Source organism: Falco peregrinus, chromosome 6 (genome assembly GCF_023634155.1).
Source record: "Falco peregrinus isolate bFalPer1 chromosome 6, bFalPer1.pri, whole genome shotgun sequence".
Lineage (NCBI taxonomy): Eukaryota > Metazoa > Chordata > Aves > Falconiformes > Falconidae > Falco > Falco peregrinus.
In genome coordinates, this window is record NC_073726.1 from 75,434,190 (window position 1) to 75,455,589 (window position 21,400).

At 40.6% G+C, this 21,400-nt stretch overlaps 1 protein-coding gene across 2 annotated transcripts in view; it reads left to right on the top strand.

Moving 5' to 3' along the window:
* Nucleotides 1–21,400, top strand: part of ST8SIA1 (ST8 alpha-N-acetyl-neuraminide alpha-2,8-sialyltransferase 1) — a 141,635-nt gene that overhangs the window by 53,851 nt on the left and 66,384 nt on the right. For both annotated transcript variants that reach the window (XM_055807669.1, XM_055807670.1), the window contains exons 3-4: nt 15,099–15,208; nt 21,300–21,392. In XM_055807669.1, coding sequence (XP_055663644.1) covers nt 15,099–15,208; nt 21,300–21,392 — 203 coding nt within the window. The remainder of the gene's footprint in view (nt 1–15,098; nt 15,209–21,299; nt 21,393–21,400) is intronic.

Below are 21,400 nucleotides of genomic sequence, written 5' to 3' on the forward strand. Positions count from 1 at the left end.
TGAGTGCTGGCTGCCTGAAACCTTGCGTCTTGCTGTGTGGTGCTCCTGGAAAAGGTATCTCTTCACCTTTTACTGACCCAATATATGAATCTCCATGGAGCTATCCCCTGGGCCACCCAGTGGGAAGGTACAGAGAGGTGCTTGGGGGGAAGTTAGCTTACCATGAGATAGTGGATGTGACTGCATGCAATATTTGTGACAGGTTTCTGGGAGGCGAGGCTGCAGCCCTGGGTGGAATGGCATTTCATCGGTTTTCTGTGGGCATGAGACTGTAGTGGGAGTCACACTGTAGCTTCTTTCTCTCTCTAACAACCTGTGTGCTTATCAGGCAAGTGCACTTGGGACAAGAAGTCCTAAAGCAGTAGAGAATGACCAGCTTTTGTATATTGATGGTGCTGTAGTGGGGGAAGGTGATGCTGGGGATGAGTCTCATTCATAATATCTGAGGCTTGAGAGGTCTGAGGAAGTGTTTCACCTCAGCCTCTCAATGACCTGGGAGAGTATGGCTCCTACCCTGGAGCAGGTGGCTTTTGTTCTTGTTCTGTTGTGGGATGAGATCTCTGGATGTGCAGCAAGCTTGTAGCTCTGTGTAGAGTCCTGTTAGCCCTCAGTTACTGCAAGTTCAATGGAGCTGTATCATTTCTGTGATGTAGTGAATTTGGATGTCTGAATTTTAACTAAGAGTGGGAGAAGTGTTTTAAACAAAATACTGTAGCCTGTGACCCACTGCTTTGCCAAACTCAATGTGAAAGACTCGCCCATTTTGAATTCTAATGTAGAATCACTGCTAATTTATCTTTAGCGTGGTGGTGTAAAACAACCTCCTCTTCACTTCACTGCAATATTTGGAGTGCGGTATCTGTCAGTCAGTTGTATCTGCAAGTAGCCTCTTAACGCTTAATGAAATCTTGGTGAAAATTTTCACTGCTCAAATGAACGTTTTGCAACTGGACTTTGTTGCGAACAAAAAATGTAGGCTGTTAATTCAATAATATCCATAAAATTTTCAGCTGAATCTTGATATAATTTATGAAAGATTATGAATTTCACAGGCTTCAGAGGTTGCCATACAAAACCTCAATGAAGCTCAGTAGTTCTGATAAGTTTTCACTTTGGTATTTAACTCTGAAGTGAACCTGTGTGATCTTGAATGGAAATAAAAGAAGATAGTACATGTGTGAACTTCTGTACAGTAAGAGTGTTCCCTATTATCAGACTCTTCAGGCAGTTTCGTGTAGTTCTGTTACTCTGTTAGACATCCAAGGAGCTGAGGGAGTACCAGTGTCATGCTGGACCCTTATCTTTATTTCAAGGTTGGGTTTTCTGTCATCAAAGCTTGCAGGTCTTTCACTCCAGCTCAAGAAGGACCATCGCCTTTCCTAGCTTTTTACCATCCTCCCCACAAGAGGCCTCTGATTTAATAAACTTTTTATGGGCATCCAGAATACCTCTAAGCTAGTCTTTACAAAGATGACAGCCCAGTTAGTCTTATTTCACACCAAACAAGTGGTGTTAATCTGGGGGACAAGCATAGTGGATAAAAGAGGTAAAGTGTGGTGGTATCAGCAATGTTTTTGACAGGACATAGCGCAAGAGCCCTTCTTGTCACCTCCTCCTTTGCTTGCTCTTAGCCTCTTGCCCTCAAAACAAGTGCAATCTGTCTTTGGTAAAGATGCTTCTCGGAAAGTACTTGTCTCACTGTGACAGCATGAGGTGGGTCAGAAATGTGACTTTCACCTCTGGTTTTATGTGGTTGCAGGGTGCTAGTGCCACGGTGTATGCCATAGCCTCTAATGCCCAGGTGCTCTTCTGCGTTGGTCTGTTATGTTCTGGCATTTAGCTTCCTTACGCAGGTGAGCATGTAAAGGACTTGTGGTACAGTTAATCCAGCCATAGATTTCAACTGTACACCTAGCAGATGTACCAGACATGAAAAACCAGCTTTATTACGGTTGTTTTCCATATGCTAGGCCAACTTGTCTGTGTTGGTGGTAGAAACAAGGAAGGTAAATACCCAAATGGGCCATGCCTTGCTAAAGCAAAGGAGAAGCTGAGTAAAAAAGATGAGAAAAAGAAGGCTATGGCAATCCAAGACACTTTTTTTTTTTTTTTTTTTTTCCTGGCAGAAAGAGCACGGATTGATGTTGAGTGGCATGAGAATGCAATTAGGAGTAGAAAAGGGATGCTATTAAAAAGAATCTATTTAATCTACTTGTTCTCTGCATATTCTGAAGTCATTACTTTCTTATTTACTGGAGAAAAGCACAGTATTGTTAGCTTGCTTGTTACACTGGAATGGTCTAATAGTCTTTTGTTTCCAGGTATCATGAATGGCAGTGTCAGGAGACCAGCCCAAAATTGGAAGTTCTAAGTGGTCCACTTGTGCAGAATCTTTACTAGTGATGGTAAAAATAAAAAAAGGGAAAAGAATCTAATCTAACTCTCTAATCACAGATCATATTTTGAGAGATTATGTACCTAGGGGAAAAAGCATCATTTGAAAGTATGACATTTTTTAGCTAGATACAATTGAGAAGGAATATATTGTACAACATTCACGATGTCATTTTACAATTTTTTTTTCTAAGTCTGCCCTTTAAAGGCTATCCAGACATGAGTGGAGAGCAACACCACTTGAATATCTCTCTCTAATTGTCTGAGAGAGCACTAAAAATAAACTGTGGGAAGATGAAACTAGAGGACACAGTTACATGTACCGACAAAAGCCAACAACCAGCCTGTGCTGTCTTTTTCAATGAGATTCCTCATGTGAGTACAGGAAGCTAAAGGAAAAAGTAGAAGATTACGTTTGGGAAGTATCAAAATCAGATGAGTGAGTTTTCAGAGTGGAAGATCCTGGCAGTTCTTGCATGACTTCTGTCTTTGTAAAAGGATGAAAACTAGAACAGTACAATGAGCGTAAGAAGCAGAGTGGGGTTGTTTTCTTAGCCAGAGAAACAAGTCTGGCAAGGATATGTGTTTAAAGATGCTATATACAAGCTGTAGTCATCTGTCATGTTTGAATGTTGGTGTTACATGCTAGCAAGTACAGAAATTGGGTTCAGCACGGGGCTAAGTATTGACCTGCCATCCTACTGGGATCCCAGATGTTCTCCACTGACAAACTCAGAGTCATTTGCTCTTTTACTGCTGTCCTCTTCCAAGTCACAAGGCTCAAATGTTTACTGTTAAACTTCTCTTTCCAGCCTAGGGTTTGAAAAGGGCTGAAGCAGGCCCCAGAAACTTCTAGACCTCAGGTAGCTTGCTGGTCTGTAGTGTTTAGCATTCAGGGAGGACTCAGTCCAGTGCATCCTTGTTAATAGCTTCCTGCTGAGTGAGTCATCTTGATGTTCATCAGTTTGCCCTGGATTAGCTTTTGGTTTGGAAATAGCTTTTAGTGAAAAATAAGGTTAGATTTAGTTTAATAGCTGAAAATCTATGTCAGGCCTGGCTATATCTTAGAAAAGAAACAAAAAAACCCAAAAAGATATCTTAGTGGCTTCTCTGATTTCCATGGTCTTTTCTTTGGCTCGCAAGAGCGTTGCAGTTTATTAAAAACTTTTGGCATTTATCCTCTCCAAATTGCAACCTCTAACAGAGGACAACACATCTTTTTTTTTTTAACCTCTTGGCTCAGTGAATGTAATTATACCTCTAAGAGATTTTGTTATGGTTTTTGTTTCTGACCAAACAGAATGGAAAGTAGAAGATGAATGCCATGAACAAGATGTGCTGCAAAAGGGGCATCAGGAATACAGGGGTTGTGTTTGCTTAGTCTATCAGGGTAATCGGGTATGAAAAAGTATTGTGTGCTGTCTCACGGAGGCGCACAGTTCGTTCTGTAATTCTTCCAGTGAACACGGGACCCGAGGGCTGGCGATTGCCGCGATGCGCAGGGGACGCGCTCGGGCAGTGAGGGCGGGGGCGGCGGGTCGCGGCGGGCGGGGGCGCTGACCGGGGCGCTGACCAGGGTGCTGACCGCGGCTGCGCGCCGGTGCGCTCCGGCACAGCTGCTGACCGGGGGGCCGCGCTGCGGGGCTTCGCCCTTAGGCCGGGTTTGGTCCCCGGGGCCTGGCGTCCCCGCTTTGCTGTGCTCTCAGCAGAGGAGCTAGCCCCACACCAGCTTTTGTGTGGGCTTGCACAAATAACACTTTCTGGTGCCTTTTGGGGGAACCTATATCCTATGCAATGACACTTTTCCACATTTTAATGTTACATTACTGTTTTATAATTGATACAGAAACGATCATGGTTTGTTCAAATCAGTTTATGATGAGTTACTGAAATAAGTTGGTGAATTACTCTCATGCCTCTATGTCAAGATTTTAAGGAGTTTTGTGTTCATTACCGGAAAAAATAAATAGCTTACGGAAACTTTGTTGATTCTGTAATCATAACAGCTTTTCCCCTCTGCCTTCCTGGAATCCTAAACTTATAATTTCATAACCTTTAGATGTGTCATTACGTGGCATGGCATTTTCCTCTTAATGGCTTCCTTGTTCTGTAAACATTCCTTTTAAAAAATTTGGTAGTCACTCGTTATGCTTAGAGCCTATTATGCTGCTGACCACTTTTTGTATGTTTCAGCAAGGTCTTTTAAATGTGTCTCTACATTTCTGCAGAAATATGCCCTAAAGATAGTACTCTAAATGAAGACCTATACCCTTGCTTTACATGCAGTCTTTAAAATTCTTTGTGTTGCTTTCTTTGCATACTATTACTTACTTTTCAGCCCTTATGGGTCAACTTTTCTTGTGTTCTTAGTTAGAGGAGCCAACCTGCATGCCATCTAGGTTTGCAGATGAAGGACAGGGCAAAGACGTAAGATACAGATTGATGCAGGATCCTGACCTGGCCCAGATATAATGGCTCTTTGAAGCTGGGTACATTTAATGATTCCTCAAATTGTTTCTTATTTCTTAGTGTATTTTATGTATTTGGTTTTAATGTGTGGTATGGGAGGGGGAAAAAATGTGATTGCTCGCTTCTCTGGATTCATACCGTTGTTTCATCTAATTCAGTAATGCATTGAAATGAACCCACTCTATCTGCAAGATGACATTATATGTTGGATTTTTTTTTCAATGGTTCCGGGTAGCCCAATATCATAAGGTGTTTTCATCCAATCACTGCCCATAAATTATATTAAAAACCTTGAAACACCAGAGCCCATAAACGTTTCCAGGCTAACCTTTCTCTGTGGTGGTTCTCTTTGCTGTTTACCTACATTTACATAATTGGAATCAGAGAAAATGGTTTGATTTTTACCAAGAAAGATTGGCAAATAGATTTGCATCTATATTGTAAAATTTGTAATTTTCAAACTCTAAAATTTGTCATAAAATAAGTAGATATTTCCTCCTTATCTATAAGTGACGCTTTCTTAAGAGGCTTAATTTTTCTTATTAACAGAGAAGAAAAAAATAATCTGTAAGTATTAAAGAAAGTAAACAGAGCTTCCATGCTGCCAGAAACCAATCTCAGTATTTAAATTCCACTCAAACTCTAATTGCGAGTTTCCCAGAGACACCAATCCTTGCTAGGTGCCTTTGATGTCTTTTTAACTAGTGAATCTCAATAGATGGCATTGGTTCATTTCAACTATTTAGGGGTAAAGCAAAGACAAACATTTTTTGCTTAGTGGATCTATTCTTTGTAGAAGCTCATTTTTTTTAAAATACTAGCTAAATGGAAGTTTGTTGCTTTTAAGACAGACTAAAAAATAGAAGCCAAAGCTTTAAACTTCAGTATCTTTCACATGATAACTAAATCCATATTTTGGTGCCTGTATAAGCTGATTGATTTCCTTTGCTGCTGCTCCTTATTCATATCAGTGGGATCAGAGGGCCCTCAGGAATTCAGAGAGCCATTCCTTTTGTTTAATTGTTATTGCCCTTTATACAAGTAGAACTGCAAGCCCTTTATATTTTTATGAGCTGAAACAAACTTATTTATTGCTTATACTGTGTGCTACTAATAAGATTTTTGAGAACTTTGTGTTCGTATGGCTAAATAAGCTTTCTAGTAAATCAACCACATACACTCAGATGGGTCCCCTGACACCTTCAGAGTCCTCCTTTGTGCTGTCTTTCCTACCCCCACCCATGTTTGATGCCGACTGTTGTTGCTTTTCACATTTATTTGTATTCTGATCATGTGATTGCAGAAACATTCATCCTGCATCAGTTCTGCAGGATTAAGATTTCTCTGAAAATGCTTAGGAGCTGTGTGTTTGTGGACTGGTCCTGGCAATAACCTTGCACGTATGTGAAATTGTGTGGAGAAATCCTTTGTAAAGCTGGGAAAATAAGTTAGTAGTACTCCTTACCAAACAATAGTTGGTCTTGCAAAATTTCCAAATATTTTCCTATCTTTGCTGACTGTGTGTTGTCCAACGATCTCACAAGAGAGTAATTCAGCTTGAGAGTACGTTGTCTGCTTATTCCTACAGCAGGCATAAGTAAGCGGATACCTTGCAATTTTCACTATTCTGTTTTGGTTTCAGTTTGGTACCGTTCTTCCATTCTGAAATTGCTGAGGGAGAAAGTACAGTCAGAGCTGGAGGACTTTTTCACTGGGCAATCATATTATTTATTTTCTACCTACATTTGTCTAACTGGAATATAAAAGTCATTTACTTTAACAAAAACTTTTGTGCATAAAAATTAAAATGTGTGCCTATATACAGTAACTTGCTCAGCTAGGAAATTGCATGCTGCAGTGTAGGTGATGAAGTAAAAAGTTCATGCTGCATTTTCCCAGGCCTGAGAATAACCCATTAAACTTTCATAAAATAGTAACTGTTCTTGTTTAATAGACGTGGATGACTTTAGTTTTCCCCTCTGAAGTGATGATTTGTGCTTACCCTTGTTTCCATGAAGCATCCAGTCAAAACTCAAAAATGTTTCAATGTGCTTTTTTTGACTTAAGCTTAGAGCATTTTATCAATGCAGCCCTGTATATGGTTTCATATATTTAGCTTTTTCTTTCTGCTCAGACTTGAAGCAGATTAAGAAGGTAACAGTGAAGAAGTGGAGGATGGGCAAACCATTCAAAAGCAGCATCTGAAAGTTAGATCTCTAAGCCAAAAAGAGAAGGGGCTGCTGCTAAGCGTTCAGCACAGTATTAAATAACCACTGTGATACCTGGTGCATCTGCATGTCTCTCTGCCATTGCGTACCAGTTCACTGGGAGGTGAATTGCAAACTGGTGTGAAAATGCTGTACAATGCCAGGATTTAAGTCTGAGTTAGTTGAAATCTACGTGGGAGGGTGTTGTGTCCCTGCCTCCAAAGGTGCTGGCAAAGCAGAGCAGGGCTGAGAATCCCACAAAATGGAAGATGTTTTCTTTTAAGCTCATGGTGACAACTGGTGATGTCAGGTAAAAGGACGGATTTGCTGAATGTTTCTGTGGTTGTTGGCAGAGTTCAGTGATTTGACCTATGAATCAGTTTATCCTTATTGGACAGGATTAAAAAAGAAAAAGTGAAGTGAGTTATTCAAGTGTATGAGAAGGTGATTAGGGAAACCAACAGAGGCAGTTATTTACAAATTCTGATCAAGCTGTTTCTCAAGAGATTTGTACAATATTTTTCCATTTTGTACAGTTTACGTGGGGCTGGGTTGCTCCATGAACATCTAAATGCAGCTATTTCGAAGGCAGCTCACGCCCTTAAGGCCTCCAAATTGTGGAAATGTTGGAAGCTATAACACCTTCCAGAATAAGAGACACCCTCCCCACCCCCAGTATGCTCATTTCCTTTTTTTAATCAATGATGAAACAATATTTCCTTTTTATAATTTTTAATCCAAAGTTTGGGGTCCTAGTGCATTGCAGGCCATAAAGTTTGGATCCAGTAATCTTACAGAACTTTGGGATTTCCCACCCATTAGTCTCTCCCTTTCTTATAAGGGACAATTCCCTTCACATTCTCACAGTGTTTGTTGTTTAAAATAGTGTTATGATATACCATCAGTAATCTGTTTTCTAAAATAAATGGTTAAAACCTCCAAAGGTGATCTCCTGCTTCCCCCTGCACCACCCCCTGCCCACTGCCTAATCCCCACACTGTGCTATCGCTGTCCTGACTGGATAAAGGCTGATTCCATTGAATGAAATGCCACAGGAGCAATCTGAAATGTTCTTTTCATTCACGGCAAGTACTCACTTGCAGTGACTTCGTGCTGGGTGGAAACCTATTAGAAAGCACACCATTTTGAAGTTCCTGCTTAGAGTACAGCTTGAAATAAAAGTGACTGCCAGCTAGTTACTGGTACTCCGTGTTTTTTGTGAATATGCAGGTATGTTGCAGTGTTCTCTCTTTTGTGTGTGATTGCTCTGCAGTTAATATTCCATGTATCCTTTTGGATACAAGAGGGTTTCCTGCAGCATCAGGGCAATGCGTTCGCTCTCCTAAGTGGTCTTTTGCAGTTCTGTGTCCCTGTATAAATATTCCATGAGACATTAATCTCATGAAAAACAATAGCGTATGAATTACATACTTGTGAAGAGCACAAAGCTGATGTGAGCTTGAATGTTTAATTCTACTTCAGTCCTTGATAAAGGCACTGCTGTTGTGGGTGAGACATGCTTGCATGGTGTTACAGAGAAGCTTGCCCCACCTAGACCACTTCTCTTTTGTACGAGCAATGAGCTTCAGGTTTCAGAATGTGTTAGTTGGCAATGCCTCTATGGAGCAAGGAAACTAGTAAAAACCCTAAACTAAAGAATGTAGCTGGATGTCCACTGTAGGACATCTTTCTTGTTTCCTAGAGGGATTTCATGGTCACTATCATGGTTTCTCATTGCACTAATTGGTTTGTAATTGAATATCTGAGTGTGGTAGTATCTGAGTCCAGAATTGGAAAAAGCGTGCTAAGCTTATTTATTAACATTCGTAATTATAATACACAAAAAGGGCAGTGTGCTGCATACCTGGGATTAGTCTGGCAGGGGCTCCATTCTGATCCACAAAATGACTCTTAAGTATGCTTGTACCTGTCCCTCTGTTTCGTGACAGCATTGCCACAGAGGCCAGGTTTTTGGCTTGCTTCTTGCTTAATACATTATTTCACCTATTAGTGGAATATAGAAAATTTTGTACGAGTTACAGGTAACACATTTAGCAAGTCTCAATGGAACATATGTTGTGATTCTGACTGATTTTGCACAGGTGAAATACAGCTTTCAACAGTTTCACTAATGAGCTTCTGTAATACAGCTTTGCATGAACACAAAACAATTTAGGAGTTATATGGCAATCAGTAGCTCTGTCAGTGAAGCATCAGTATGGTTTCTTGATACGTTAAAATGCATGCATCTTCCAGCCCACAACATTCTCTTAAGATCTGTGATACAGAAATGATTTTCTCCCTTTCCAGCTCTCAGACACTTCCATGCTAATCCATGTCTCCTCTGTTTCTCTATACAAAAGTGAGTTCTAAATTATTGTTAAGATTTTAGATGCATTTCAGACTTTGTAGGGTTATTTCAATCAGAAACTTCAAACGGAAAGGCCAGGCTGAAAACAGGTTTAGGTTGTAAAATGTCTGAAGTTACGAATTATTACATGCAAGACCTTTGAAATAACAGTGTGCTCGATTTTAAAGGAAGTTTTCCTCAAAAAGAAGTCCATCTTCTATTTTCCAAAATTTTCAGTTTTCACTTTAAAAACCCTCAAACACTAATCCTAAGAATTTTCGTGGTGAAATGTGGTATGTAGGAAATATAGTTAGTGTAGGAAGTCGGCTGAAAAGTCCTCTCTTTCTCGGGAGCAGCAGCTCCTGCTGCCCTCTGGGATGTTCGTTACATTTCTGTTACTCCCTGTAGTTACTCCCTGGGCCCCTGTACCCAGGTCGGGGCAGGATGGGAGCAGCTGCGCAGAGAGGTGAGTGAAAGGCAAGGAACCACAGCCACCCTCGGCATTCCTGTACAGAGAATACGCAGTCCCTGACATCAGTGTTTTTTGGAGCTGGTTGCCATCAAGCTGTCATGTCTTGACAGCTCTGTAGGAGGAACAAAAGGCCCATCAGACCAAAGATGATTTGTAAACAATGAAGAAGGAGTGTTTGCCACCCCGCCATGTCTGACAGTGTAAAAAAACCAAGGCCGTGTTACCTGTGGCTGGCACACAGAGAGCTATCCTTTAAAGTGTCAGCTGCATCCTTACACAAAGGTGCAAGAAAATGTTTTAAGAGCTGAATTTGCCTTCTCATTGACTCTCGGGGTTTTGCTGGCTCCTTAGGAAAATCAGTAGAACACCACCCCTCTCATCGGGGTGCTGCTTTCTTAAAAGGGACAGTAAAATCACAGCACCTCTTGCAAATTCAAAATGCTTTTTTTTTTTTTTTAATTATCCTAACTTAATTTCTCAGTATTTTCAATGTTTTTGACATCTTCAGCTCTAAATCAGAGGCTGAATACTGTAATTTTTCCTGTTTTCCCAGTAAGAACGTGGTTGCTGATTAAAGTCTTTGGCAGGGAGTGGGCAGAAAATAGTGCATTAACAACCTAACAATGAAATCAAAGTGAATTAGAGCAGCATTAGCTAAAATAAATTATATTTTGTTAGTACTGTGTAATGTTCTTTTAACTGATGACAATGATTTATTTCTACTTAGATGAATGATGAAACTAATCAGTGAATTGCTGGGTAGATGCTTTGTTAAATTAGTCCTATATTCAACGGGGAGTCTTTAGTCTGTTGCTTTGTGTGCTTATTTGTCATTGAATTTGAGGGGGGTGTGCAAGTTCTTTCGTTTGCATGAATATCAACTAGAACATCTTCATTGATTATTATTAGAGTGTCACTGTTTTAAACCAGGGAAAATGAGACAACAGGGTCTTTCTGTCTTTGGTTTTGTTTGGAGATGCCTTTTAAAAACCACCTCATGCAATCCTTTTTAAAATTATTTGAAATGTAACTTCTAAAGGGAATTCATCTTGCCTATTTCCAGCATGCAGAGTGGTTTTAGTTAACAGTATTTGCAAATTCTGTGGTAATGATTCCTTAAAAATGGGGATGAGTTGGTCACTTTTTCATTTTCTCTCGTACACTAGATGAACTGACACTGTGCTATTTTTTTTCTAGTCCACCCACAAGACTCCAGCCGTTCGTTAAAATTTTATGAATGAAGAAAGCAACAAATATGTTGACAATGAGAATAACAGAGTTTCAGCAAGCTAATATTAACGTAAATGCTTTTGTTACAACTTTAAAGTCCAAAGCCAGCATTTGTTAGGCCAGCTTACAATTTTAAAGAGAAAAACAACTGAGCTTTTTGTGAGCATTTAGTATAAATGACAGCTGGGTCCCCACCATGTGAGAACTTACATGTTGTTAACCATGAATCGAGAATTTGCCTAGCAAAGAATCATGCTGTGGGTGGTAAAGAAGAAAAGCATGAGAAGGTTTTTCTAAGTCCTATGAAACATATTTTGCTGGTAATAGAAATCTAGAAGCAAACTTGGCAATACTGTATAGTATTATCTCCAAATAGCACCATCACCTTAAAAATATAACACTCTTGATTGAAAATTGCCTCTTACTTGAAATTGCAAGTAATGTCTAAGGCTATTTTACAAAAAAGTAAAGCCAGTTTAATTCTGGGGCAAGTTGTAGCATTCTTCCAACCCTTCAACCCCAACAACATTCAAAAAATCTGAAGGCACATTACCCACGCCATGAAAATACAACAAAATCACATGGCATGGAGAAACAAAACATTACTGGAGTCCCTTTTCAATGTTTTTTTTACCCTTAGAGGAAAAGAACTTCAGGTTTTGATAATTAATTAAATATTAAATTCAACCTTAAATCCATGGTGCATACCCTGAAAATCCATCAGTAGGAATAGCTAGAGGATGCAGGGAAACATCTTGAAGGTCCAGTAATGATTTGGAAAGCTAGTAACAAGCCGAGTAATTCTACTGCTGTTAGGGCTGCAACTACCTTTTGGTTAATTGTGTTGCAATTTTGCTTAAGCTGTTAGCACCTCTTGTTTTGGGCAGCCCAAAGGAAGCAATGAGCGGAGTGCTTATGGGTAGCCACAGAATGAAGCCCTCAGCATTTTAGCTTTGGAGAGCCTACGAGCACCTGTATCTGTGCTGTCCTGTGAGCACCCTTTGGGTGTGGGAGGGAGGCAAGTGTGCCATCGCACTAGTGTCCTGCACTGGGTCGGGTATGCTGCTGCCAACTTACAGGGTGGTGATTTCCTAACAATTTCAAAGCCCAGCAGCCTTTTCCTTTGAAAGAGGAAAAGGATAAATGCCTTTTGTAGAGAGAAAAAGGAGCCGTGCGTCATTGCTGCTTATGAGCAATGCTTGCGTTTAAGACTTGTGTGATTTGTGTATGGCCGGGCAGTTTGTTTGGACAAAGAGGCTCAAGGCAGAGTTCCTGAAATGCCACTGTGGTCTCAGAAGTAATACAGATCTGTGATTTAAATGTCTGAAGTACATGTGTGAGATAACAAATGCAGGTTTCTCTCAGGTCGTTCTAAGCAATTGCTCTTCATTAAGCTCAAAGCAGCTGAAAACCTACCAAGCAGCAGGAACGATTAAACCTTAGGCCTTTATAACATCCCCATCCCCCCCCCCCCCCCCCCCCCACACACACACACACACACACCCTGTTAGGGTACTGGAACCAGGTCTTTTGCATAATGTTTGTAGAGAGTTTGTAAGTATGATCCTCTGTGAATGCATCTGTCGAACATTTTAAACTACGCTGTGGCATGTGGACTGTCCATCGACTGTGCCACATGAATTTTCAGTACTTTGCTGGGTGAGGCAAGAGCTTCTGTGGGCTTTTGAGGGCATGCTGGCTTTTCACAGAGAACTCAGCTTGTTTTTCCTCTTACATCCATAGAGTGAGTGGATTTCTTCGCAGGTTAGGCAGGGGGACAAACACCATGGTGATCTTATCCGCCCCTTCTGCTTTTCTTTGGCTCCCTCAAATCACCCTGGCAACCCTGATCTTGTTTGTTTGTTTGTTTCTTGGACTCTCTGAAGGACAAGAGTTTCAAAGATTCCTGTGCTTTTGGAAACAAAAGTATACATGCAAGTGACAACTAATTTTATCATCTTTGAGCATAACAGGATATAAGCCTCCCTTGAAGGACTGCAAGTGCTCTCCAGCAATAGGCTTGAAGGTCTCAAAAAAAAGGCTGTCTGTAACTCACAGAATTTCAAAGCATTTAGGAACTCCTAAATGTTTATTTTGGGGGTCTAAAGCAACTTGACATGCACTAAAGCCACAGAATTTATGTGACTGTCCACAACTCTTAAACACTACAGTTAATGTTAATGGCTGCTGCCTTTGTCCATGATTTGTCACAACCTTGCCTTTATGCAACTAGCTGTCTTGGAAGGAGCTTTGATATATCTTGAATAAAAAAGGTACTCTTTATTTATAAAACATATCTCTCCTATGTTTCCTCTGATTTCTGTCCCCCTCCCCGGGCTTTTAGTGGATATGTGAGCTCTCATTTGGTCAGGGTCACCTCAGAGATGAGATGTCCTTTAAATTTCAAGATATACTCCTAGTTTAATAACTGTAAATTAGAAAATGTTCTTGAGAAGGAAGACGCAGGACAAGAATGCAGCTGCATGCTTAGCTCTTCTGTGCTATCACTGAGTTCCTAATGGTGGCTGGGCCTCAGGAAAATAAAATTTATTTTTCTGCATTAGCATATCTTAATCCAGAGTTAGGATAATCAAAATGCTGTAATGTTTTTCATTAGAAAGCAGGTTTTAGGTTCATACTAGCTGAATGGAATCTAGTTTGCTGAGAAAAGAAGATAAAGGAAATATATCTAAGAAAGAAAAGAAATACAGGGTTTGTGCTGTAATGTTGGGTCTGTTTTCTGGACCGTGAACACACAATGCAGTGTTAGACTTTGCTTTGTACATGTGAGGATGAGTGCTGCTGCCATTCTAACTTGTCCTCCCGGAGAGGAGAACTGTTTTGCAATGCTGCATCCTGTCGCCCTGGCATCTGTGTTCTCGGAGGCCTGTGCAGTAACTTCTGTCTCTACTGCAAAGTCAGGTTTTGACAGGTTTGATAAATGAAGAATCCCCACACATGTTTTTTTTTGCATAAGGAGAATATTAAGTCTTGTAATATAGACAAATTCCATTTTGTAACTAAATCACACTGCTTTAAATTCACATGTCTTTTCACGACTTCTTTTTTTCTTTTTTTCTTTTTTTTTTTTTTTTTTTTTTACTGTGCTGGTCTGCACTGGTGCATTGTGTCCCGTTTAAATAATTGTCCCAGCCTCACTAAAGGTGAATGACTTGGGGATGACAGGAAGATGTCCCACCCATAGTTTTGAGATCCTCTTGCATGAAGATGACTATACAGATCTGATTTGTTACAGTGCTTGATGCATAGGATAGCATAACAATTTGACCTTGCACTTCTATAACCTGCTAAGCACTACAAGAGCTCCTTAGTTAAAATGGTTCCTTTCTAATTTTAATTTACGCTGTGTTTGGGCAGCTGAGTGTTTAAGCAGCTGCTGTCAAGCTCTACATACCTTTGCCTCAGGCGTCAGAGTGACCTGTCCCAGTGACAAAACCATGGAGGGAGCCAGGGTGACTCCTGATTCCCGCTGCCCTTCTGTCATCACCTAGTTCATGTTCCTTCCTTCTGGTCTTCCCCAGAGCTGTCTTTTGTATATCAGTTAAGGAAGGTCAATTTCATGTTAGGTTTTTGGTGTTTTGTTTTGGTTTGTTTTTTTTCCCCGCCCCCCGGTTGTCTGTCTTCCCCTGTGTCCTTCCAGCTTGGCTAGAAGGTCACTGACTGCCTGGCTTGGTCAGTATCTGCATCAGGACTCGATGATTTTGGTTTTGCAGAAATATCACTATCTTCTTTATCACATTTGTTGCATCCTGTTTTGGGGAGTAGAGATAAGACCTATCCCACATCTATTTACCAGCTAATTTCTGTACTTTTTTTTTTTTTTCCCCTAGCTCCTAGTTCTCCCTTTTCTTTCATCACTTTGAGCCCTGCCAGCTCCCTGGGTTCTCAAGAATCGGCTGCTACAAAGATGTGTGTGTTCTCCTCTGTAAAACCGGTCCTTGTTTTGTGTTGCTAGGCTACTCCCTTCCAGCTGCCACTGAAGAAATGCTCCGTGGTGGGAAACGGTGGGATCCTGAAAAGGAGCGGCTGCGGCAAACAAATAGATCAAGCAGATTTTGTCATGCGGTAAGACAGAAACCTCAATGACACATTGTCTCCCCTTCCCCCTGCTAAGTTGTGGACTTTTCAAAGCTATTCAGTTGTGATTAATCAACTATAATTTGTTGTTCCCCTCCTGCCCTTTGCAGGGTGCTTTACACAAGCAATTTGGGTAAAAGTGTGAGGAGAGGCAAAAAAGAGTTCTGACTGGCTTCTGCAAATGGGTGTAGTGTGGGGACAACCTGTGGGTGGATGGGTTAAGGTTGTGACAGATTGTGCCGTGTCACAGAGAGGTACTGAAGAGCTGCTTTTCTCTTTAGTTATGCAGTGTTAGGCAGGGTCTCATCCTGCACTGGGTTCTGTCCTCTGGAACTCTAAATGCTGTCATATGGAACCCACTGAATTCAAGATGAGTAGGTACTGATTTCTGAGGCAAGGCTTAAGAAATAGGTTGGAACAAGCTAAAATGTTCCTGTGTTTGTCTTCCCTGAAGGTTGATTTCTGGTTGACTGTCTGAGGAAAGGCTGAACCTCTTTCCTTGATTTGGGGTTCCTCGCATTTCCTTTCCCTCCAGTCTTTCTGAAGTTATAAGAACCTGTCAAGGGGGATGTTGAACCAGCTACTGCTTTCGTGATTGAATTTGACACTTTCTAGGTCTGCATTCTTTAAGGAAGAAAGGCAGAAATTAGTTCCTCCCTGTTAAACATGAAGAAGAAAAATATTCTGGGGGAGAAACTGGAGGAATGCTCCCAAGAGATGAGAAATTGAGTTTCTTTGGGTTTTGAGATGGATGCATAATGAACACCCACTTTAGCAAGAAGACTTTAGCAAGTCTCCTTATTAGATCCTGATGGCTTATTATGAAGCCATGCAAATTGCTGCAAACGAAACAATATTACTGTAACTTCTGGTTTGCACCTCGAAGACCAAAAATGCCTTCAACATTAAAGCAAAGAAATACAACAAACTAAAGGCAGAGGGAAACATATGCTTAGAGCATTCACAAAAGAGAAGATGTAAGGCACAGGGGGAGAGAGGCAGCGTGCTGATTGCCATTACTGCAAAACTCTTTAGGTGTTCCACAGACTAAATATAAGAAACTGCCGGGTATATACCATGGTAATATTATCTAGATGCAATGGGAAATTGAAATGCTGCAGGAGCAATCAGTTACAAAAACAATACAAACTTTTTTTTAAAAAAAAGATGCAGCAGTTGTAGCTTGATCAGAAAAATCCTTTTCTCTCCAGGGAGGGTAACGCAACCATTATCTGTACAGAACTTATTTTGAATTGGAAATAAGTGATAGGGAGAATCCTGTAAAAATCCCAGCAGCTGCCTGCAGGCTGCATTGTATTAGTGATGTGCAGTCATATTCATGGAAAATGTTTCAGTTCTTTTGGGTTAGAAACTAATACACCACTGGGAGAAAATATTTTTATAGCAGGCAGAAGACAGGATTCAGTTGATCTTTTCTAAATCTGATTTCTATAATCTGAGAGCTGAGAAAGAAAGAACACAATAGTGACTTGCATAACATCTTTCATTTTTTTTAAAGTAATTTCTGTAATATCTTTCAAGTATATCCACAGTGTGAAACTTCATCCCAGGTTTTGCCTTTGTTCTTTTCTTCCATTCACATTTTTTTTAATTTAATTTACATGTATTTCCGTAAGCTCTATCATATGATTGCAGTCATCTTCTCTGATATCTTGTAATCACTAAGGTTAATTAATGAGTTTAAACTCCTCTCATTGCTGAGCATCTTCTACAAACACAGTTATACCAACACAGAGATTAAAAGAGCAGCAGTTCTCAGCCCCTAAGGCAACTGCAATGAAAAAGGTGCGTGGCATATGGTCTACATATTTAGGTACTGTGGTTATAATGGGCTTTTCTGATACCTGGCTGGTTTTCAAAGTTGTAATCCTTATTTCTAAGGAAAAAAAAAAAAAAATTCCCCCCTCCCTTCCTGCTAACATTTATTTCAAGAGACAAGTGTTGGGCACTAAACCCTAAGCAATGATTTTGTCTGGATTTGACAGAAGAGACACATTTTCTTGGCATTAGTTTTTGAAGACATATTTCTACATCTCATGATTCTCCCATTCCTCCAACCGCTTTCCATGGCTTTGCTGTGGTTTGTGTGTCTCCCAGAGAGAGGGTTTCTCTCTGCAAAATAGCAGGGGATTGTGGGGACTTCTTTCAGCAGTTTGCTGGTGAATTTATTCCAAAACTAGAAGCAACTTGTCACTATTTCAAGTTGACTTGTAGCTGTCCTGGTTTAGGGAGGCCAAGTTGTTTTCCTTTAATCACACTGTGCAGTGCCATCTAGCCATACCAGCCCAGGTGGAGCTGAGGAGGTTAAATATGGTGGCACTTTGAGGTTTGTAGACAAGTCCAGAGAAACGTGGCTTTCAGCTGCATTATGCAATTACTGTCTTGACGTTGGCCAAGGTGCCACAAAGGAACAAAAATGAATGTTTGCATTTGCACGTTAAATTCGTATTACTCCCTAGGGTTTAGTATATGTGCTTATATAACGTTCTAAAATAGGTAGATAGTCGTATAGCATCTACCAAGTGCGTGTGTGTCAGGCAAGTTGCCTGGATTCTCTCCACCTGTGGGCCATGGACTGCTGTCTGAGCCAAACCCAGAAGAGCCATTTCTGCCTGGTGAGGCTTGAGGGATCCCTCTCGTTTTACCCTTGCAGCTCTTTCTACCTATTGAGTTGTAAGGTCCCAGATGTCGTAAAGGCGCACACAGACCACTGTGCTTGTTGATAATTTTTTTCCCCTAACTACAGGCTGGGTCTAAGTCATATTGATGTTCTATATATGAAGACTTTTCCAGTTAGGCTCATGTAAAGAATACTGGCCTGAAACACTGTCCTGGTACTTCCTTCTTTCCTGCACACTCACATACTTACTCCTTAGTACCCGGAGCAAGAGTAAGATAACTAAAAAGATGTTTCCTAGGATGAGTCTTTTGCTTCTTGGTGTGTTCCTCACCTGCACAACACTCGCCACTCTGCTGACCTGTTCAAGAAAATGATCTGAAAGGCCAAGAAGTTTTTGTTGACCAACTGATTTCTTGCAGAGTTTCTTCTGGATGCTCAGACCATTTTTTTGTATTTCATGCAGAACAAGGTAGGAATGAGACTTACTGATGAAAGGAATTAGATGTGTTTAAACACTACATCTGGGACATGTGAAAGAAATTTCATTGTTGAGATGTAAGATGATAAAAACTAGGGAGACATCTTCGTCTTTCATAGTGCTTTTAAATAAACTTCATCACACAATGGCATCTTAAAAACTTGCCCTGTGAGTTTGTGTTTATTCAAATCTGAGAGCATTAAACTGTAGTCTGCCAGGGGTCACCTAGGCCTGAGGCAAATCACCTATATGTCTTGCTTCACAAATATTTGTTTGACCTGCCATTGAAAACTGCTACTGAAAGCATTTCTACAACCTCTCCAAATAGTATTAGTCTCATTAATTTGCATCCTACCGAGTGCAGGTTCAGGAAGCAACCTATTGCTGTGTTTATTCATTTATCTGTTTATTTACTTACTTGATTTTGTTTCATGTAAACCTTTCTCTATTTTTTTTTTTTTTTTTTTTTTTTAAGCGTTATCATTCTTCACGTCTGGGAATTAAACTTCCTCTATGCTTCCAGTTTTTGGCTTTGTTTTTCTTCTCAATGATTTGTGTTTTCTGAAACCTCTTATTTTGATTCCTCTTTTCTGGCTTCTTTTTAAGTTGTTTAGCTTCTCTTAAATTGTGGTAGACCAAGCTAAAAGCTGTTTCCTAACTGACATCTCAATACGTTGTGCGCATCTTAACAAGTAGGGTCATGAAAAGGAGAAAAAAATTTTTATTTTTCTCAGTGAATGTGATTGAATTCATCTGTGTTCCCTACAGGTGGGACTTCACTGTCTTTCTCCTTAGCATTTCCTGATGGCATGAATTTAAGAATATGGTTTTGAGAGCTGGTATTTGCATGCAAATGCATGCAGATATAACATTACTGTGTTTTTTTCCTAGGGAATGTGGGATGTTTTGCATTAAGAAAAATTGCAGAGAGTATACCATGTGCACACAAGTGCCCTCACTGGGCACTAACATTGCACAAAACTGTAACGCATGGAGGTGCAACCGGGAATTTGCACATCCTTGCTTGCTGCACTGCACTGACACAAGTGCCTGGATCCCTTCTCCAAACACTGCAGAGGTCAATGAAAATGCCAACAGAGGCAGTGACTGCTGTGGAATAAAGGACATCCCTTGTGACAAGGCTGGTTTTCCCAGCACGGCGGAAGCATATGGCAACGTGTAATGCAACAACAGCCTGACAGTTTCTGCAGTAGCCCCTGGAAACTGCAATAAAAAACGGAACCATAGCTCGCTTCCCCAGCTCCTGCCTCTCACCAGTGCAGGAAATGGGCCTCTGAATTATTAAGATAAAAAAAATCAGATAAGCAACTCGTTGTTGGCCTCAAGGGTTTCATGACTGATGTCAGCTGCCTGGAGGATGCCTGCAGAAGTGGAGTGCTACAGAGAGTTTAATACAGAAGACGGTGAGAAAAATGACATAGCCCTTCACAGGTGTGACGCACAGCAAAGGAAGCCATGTCTCCCTGGTAATGAGACGAGAAGTCATGAACATAAAAAACTCTCTGTGCCTCTGCCTGCCCTCTTCCAGTGCTGGGGCCTCGTCCTCTCTGGAGGGTGGTTGTCTGCAGAGCTTAAAGCAACCAGGGGCTGCTGGACCCCTTCTTTAGGGTTGGTGTTTGCTCAGCACACGCTCTAGGTGGGAGCAGGAAGAGCAGGAGCTGTCACTCCAGCGTGCTCCTCGTCTTTCCTTACCTCGTGTGCGCTGTCTCCATGCCGTGCTTTTCCAGCACGCTGCAGAAAACCACTGAAACCAGCATGTGCAAATGGGGATGTCTTCATTCCATGGTTGAACTTAAAAATTGGAGGGCAAATTTGGTTATGGTAGAGCCCAAACTTTTTTTTTAACTTCCTTAGTTTTTAAAAAAAAAGCCCAACAAAACCCCCAAACCCCAAAACATAAAAAAAAATAAAAGCCTTTTTCTGAAAAAATTCCAAATTCTACTTCTCTCTGAGAATCGTGGTATCAATTTTGCCTTTTAAGCATTAAAAATATTGTTCATATCTTTGATTTTAAATGTTGGACAAATTTGAAATGAAAAATGTTTTGAAACCAGTTTTTGATGTAATCTCTATATATTTAGTAGATTTCTCCTGACTGCAATTTTTGGAGCAGTGCATAGGCTTGGATACTGTTTGAATGTATTTAAATCTTTATCTACAGCACCTTCCTCCTTCTTCTAGGTGTTGACTATGGAGCGTTTAGGGCTGTTAGTTGTCTGGAAGTTTCTCTCTACTTCCATTTTCTGGAGTTTTGGCTTTCCAAAGTAAATTTTCTCAGTCACTTTCTCTTTATTACGTTATCACCTGGCCTACCAGAACAAGTCTGTGAGCAGAACTGAGATGCACATATTTAAATAGTCACTTAAAATTTTTTCTCTGTGTTTTCTTGGTATGTTCTGTGTGCTGAAGATACCCTGCAATGTATTGTTAAAAAAACCAGTTGCCCATTGTTTGCAAGATGTGGAATGCTTGTAATACCAGAGTGGTAACACTCTGGAGCCTGATGCTGGTAAACAAGACAGAACAGAGTGAAAAACAGAACTTCAAAAGAGTTTGGAAAAAGAAGTATTTGCTATAGATAAAAACAGCCTCTTCCACAGCCTCTCAGCCTGTTGGAATAGCTAGTCCTCTGTCTGTTTTTGCTTAGCAGTTAAAGTTATCCCTGCAAAAGGTTTTATTTCTACATTTCCCCACAATGTGGAACAAAAATGTCCTATTGCGATTATAGATGCAGTACAGGGGAACTTCTGTAGCTTGGTCTAGTATTTATACAGCACTTTTACATTTTTGGACAGCTTGCTTTTTTTTTTTTTTTTTTTAAATCCAAACAACCAACCAAACAACAGCCCACCTGAAAACGTGCAAATTAGAAAAGACTGAGGTTGAAGCCTGTCAGTCCTGAATGTCATTTAAAATCTTGACTGTCTTCCTGTGCACAGGTGCAACCTTCCTCCTCTGTCCAGTGAATACAGCAAGGACGTTGGATTGAAAACCCAGCTGGTGACTGCCAATCCCAGTATCATTCAGAAAAGGTAGAGAG